At 35.5% G+C, this 3056-nt stretch overlaps 1 protein-coding gene across 1 annotated transcript in view; it reads right to left on the reverse strand.

The window, feature by feature from the left end:
* Positions 1–277: 277 nt before the first annotated feature.
* LOC119585280 (basic proline-rich protein-like) overlaps positions 278–3056 on the reverse strand; it is a gene marked incomplete in the record, with an annotated part of 9575 nt that continues 6796 nt past the window's right edge. The window contains 1 exon segment of the mRNA XM_037933954.1: positions 278–3056. Coding sequence (XP_037789882.1) covers positions 2446–3056 — 611 coding nt within the window.

The following is a 3056-nucleotide window of genomic DNA, read 5'->3' on the forward strand; positions in this document are numbered from 1 at the left end:
AGTTTGTTAGACCAATTGTGCTTATCAGATATCTTGTGCATAAAAATTTCTTGTAGAATCTTGGGCAAACATTAAAATAGAAGTATTATTCACCTGAAAATTTTACTTTATGTAAAGGATTTAAAGAAACAAGCCCTTCCTCTAACATTAATGCAACTATATGCTGAATGTTATCCTTTGTTAATGCTTCCAAGAATTACTTAACACAATATCAACAGCTGCTGACAGTTAGTACAACTTTTTCTTCATTCACATAAATCTGAAAATAAACAAACAATATTCTTTAACTTTATTTTAATACTTTATTTACCACAAGTCACTTCATTTGCAAACATGTACTTAGGAAATAGTGCAATAAAACTGCACATATACATTATTCTTGACTAATACAAAGTTTGTCCTGCTGATTACTTGTAAATATTGTATCAAGCTGAAGAACCTACAGAAAGGAAATCAAATGCAAACTTTCCTTAGAGAAAAAAGAACAAAAGAATGTGGAAAGGCCATAATACTCGAGGCAATGACATCCTCCAAAAGATTAATTTAAGAGCCATAATATCGAATGCACAGCACGACATTCTAAAAATTTGCTAAATGATATAAAAATATTAAAACCTATGTACAGGATTACAGCCACTGCACCTTTTCAGGCAGCAAATTCTCATGGGTATATATGTCATCAGCAAAAAAATATTAAGAGTGGCTGTTCTGATGACGTAAATATTTTCAAAGCCATTCTTTTAGTAAAAGTATGAATCCACAATGCTTTTACTTCAACAGATGGACACAGTCATATACAACTGCATTTCTGCCAGTCATACAATCAATTTGAAGCAATATCAATAGCGAGTTGTTTATCGTATACAGTTGGATATTCACCTAGATGTAGGCATGAATATAAAAGACAAGAATAAGAAACATTTGAAAAGTAAATTCAATTTTATAAACCTGAAAATGGGAACTTGCATCTCTGTGGTGCCACACAATGCAGAATGAGCAAAATCTGATAATCATATCGACTTTTGCATCTAAACAGAAGGCTATACAGAAACTTTGAAAATGCTGTAGGTAACCAAAGTATTTTTGACAAGTTTCACTGTGAAACAGGATAGTTCTTATGCTGACTTATCATACAACAGACATTATACTATCAGTTTAATGCTTTTAACATGAATTTTGTCAATTTTTTTATGTATAATTAGTCCAATATAATTTACTGACATGATCATTAATGCCAATAAATACTGTATGGCAAATGAGTATTCTTTTAATCATTATTCTAACACCAAAATATCAAAGAATATTAAAGCTCAGGCATTCCATTTCTTTTTCTTTTTTTTCTACATCCCATACTTCCACATAACCAAAGACCAATCATTAATTCTAGTCTCTTATGTGACTAATCAAAGTTTAACAATATATACAATGCAAACCTAATCTGTAAGATTTTCTTCATTATAAAGTACTACTTTCCTATTCCTTGAGCTTTAATGAACTTTCCCTCCAGGCTTTCCATGGGAATATGAAAAGACCAAGAAAGTTTGTTAAAATTACTGTCTACAAAATGCAAATCATATGAAAAGTTTATTATAAAAAGAAAAAATAATTCTACTTGATATAGAAAAAAAGAATACATGTGCCAAAAATAATGTTAAATAGGAATAGAAATGCACAAATGACAGTGAACTACTATATTCATTTCTTTTTTTTTTTCATGAAAGTGAAGATCCACTTCAAGGGTTAGTGATGACTGCTGACAGATTGACAGGCTGTTGGTCACAATTTCCTGAAATCCACATGTTATTCAGACTATTACCGACAATTATCATCAAACTCTCGAGTGCATCTTCACCTTGATAGAAAAAAAATAAGTAGCATAATCTTAGTACTTGAAATTTTAGTAACTAAATGTAATAAACATTTAAATTTTTTCTTATACTTAGATATTATCATCAAAATACCAGTCATTATTCATAGAATTAATTAGGAACAAAGTGAATGCTTAGTAGATTTGGTGAAATTATTTATTCTCTCTTAAAACAACTCTCTCCACTTTGGTTCAAATTTTCCCGTACAAAATAAAAAAGATAAGAGAAATTTTGATACATTTTCAACTCATCTTACTACTGTGGTGTTTAGAAAATAATCAGATCCATGACATTAAAGAAAATAAAAAAGTAACTACATGTATTATTTCATGAAGAAAATGTCAATTTTAGAGACCTCCATTTATTCTGTTCATCCTTCTAATGCTAAAGCCAACATCAACTGTCTTTAATTAATCTAAGAAACATCTCATTCATTCTTTGCCTTCATATCATAAATTTGTCTTGAGTAATTAGCTACTTAAAAAGAGCCCTACCCACCTACTTGAGAAATTGTACATAGATCTGACAGGTACGTGCTGTTTATGGTATAACATTTAGCACCGAGATGGCTAACATATCAGTGTGGAGCTGATGGGGGCCCTGAAGGCGGTGGCGGCTGATAAGCTGGGTATCGGCTCTGCTCATAGCCTGGAAACTGTCCTTGGGGTGGTCCTTGCCCAGGAGATGGTCTATACTGTGCATACTGACTACCAGGAGGAGGAGGATATCCTTGGCCATATCCTGGTCCTGAAGGATGCTGATATCCAGGCTGAGCATTTGGCATTGGACCTCCGTAACCTGGGTGACTTCCAGGATGGCTGCCTGGGTGACTGCCTGGGTGACTTCCAGGGTGGCTGCCCGGTGGAGGGTAAGCTCCGTATGGCTGGGAATATGGCTGTCCTCCGGGATACTGTCCTGGGGGTGGATATCCACCTTGAGATCCTGGTGGATACTGACTTGGTGGGTAGGCCTGATGATACCCTTGAGCACCACTGGTAGGATACTGCTGTGAGTTAGGTGGATAAGGTCCAGGAGCCTGCTGTGGTGGTGGGGGCGGAGGACCTTGAGAAGGAGGTCCACCTGCTTGGGATGAAACTGGTGGGGGTGTGCCAGTGTAGCTTTGAGAGGAAGGTGGCGTAGGGGTAGACGAGGGTGCAACTGATATGGGGGGATTGGGAGAACTCGTCT

Source organism: Penaeus monodon, chromosome 19 (assembly GCF_015228065.2).
Source record: "Penaeus monodon isolate SGIC_2016 chromosome 19, NSTDA_Pmon_1, whole genome shotgun sequence".
NCBI classification, from domain to species: Eukaryota; Metazoa; Arthropoda; class Malacostraca; order Decapoda; family Penaeidae; genus Penaeus; species Penaeus monodon.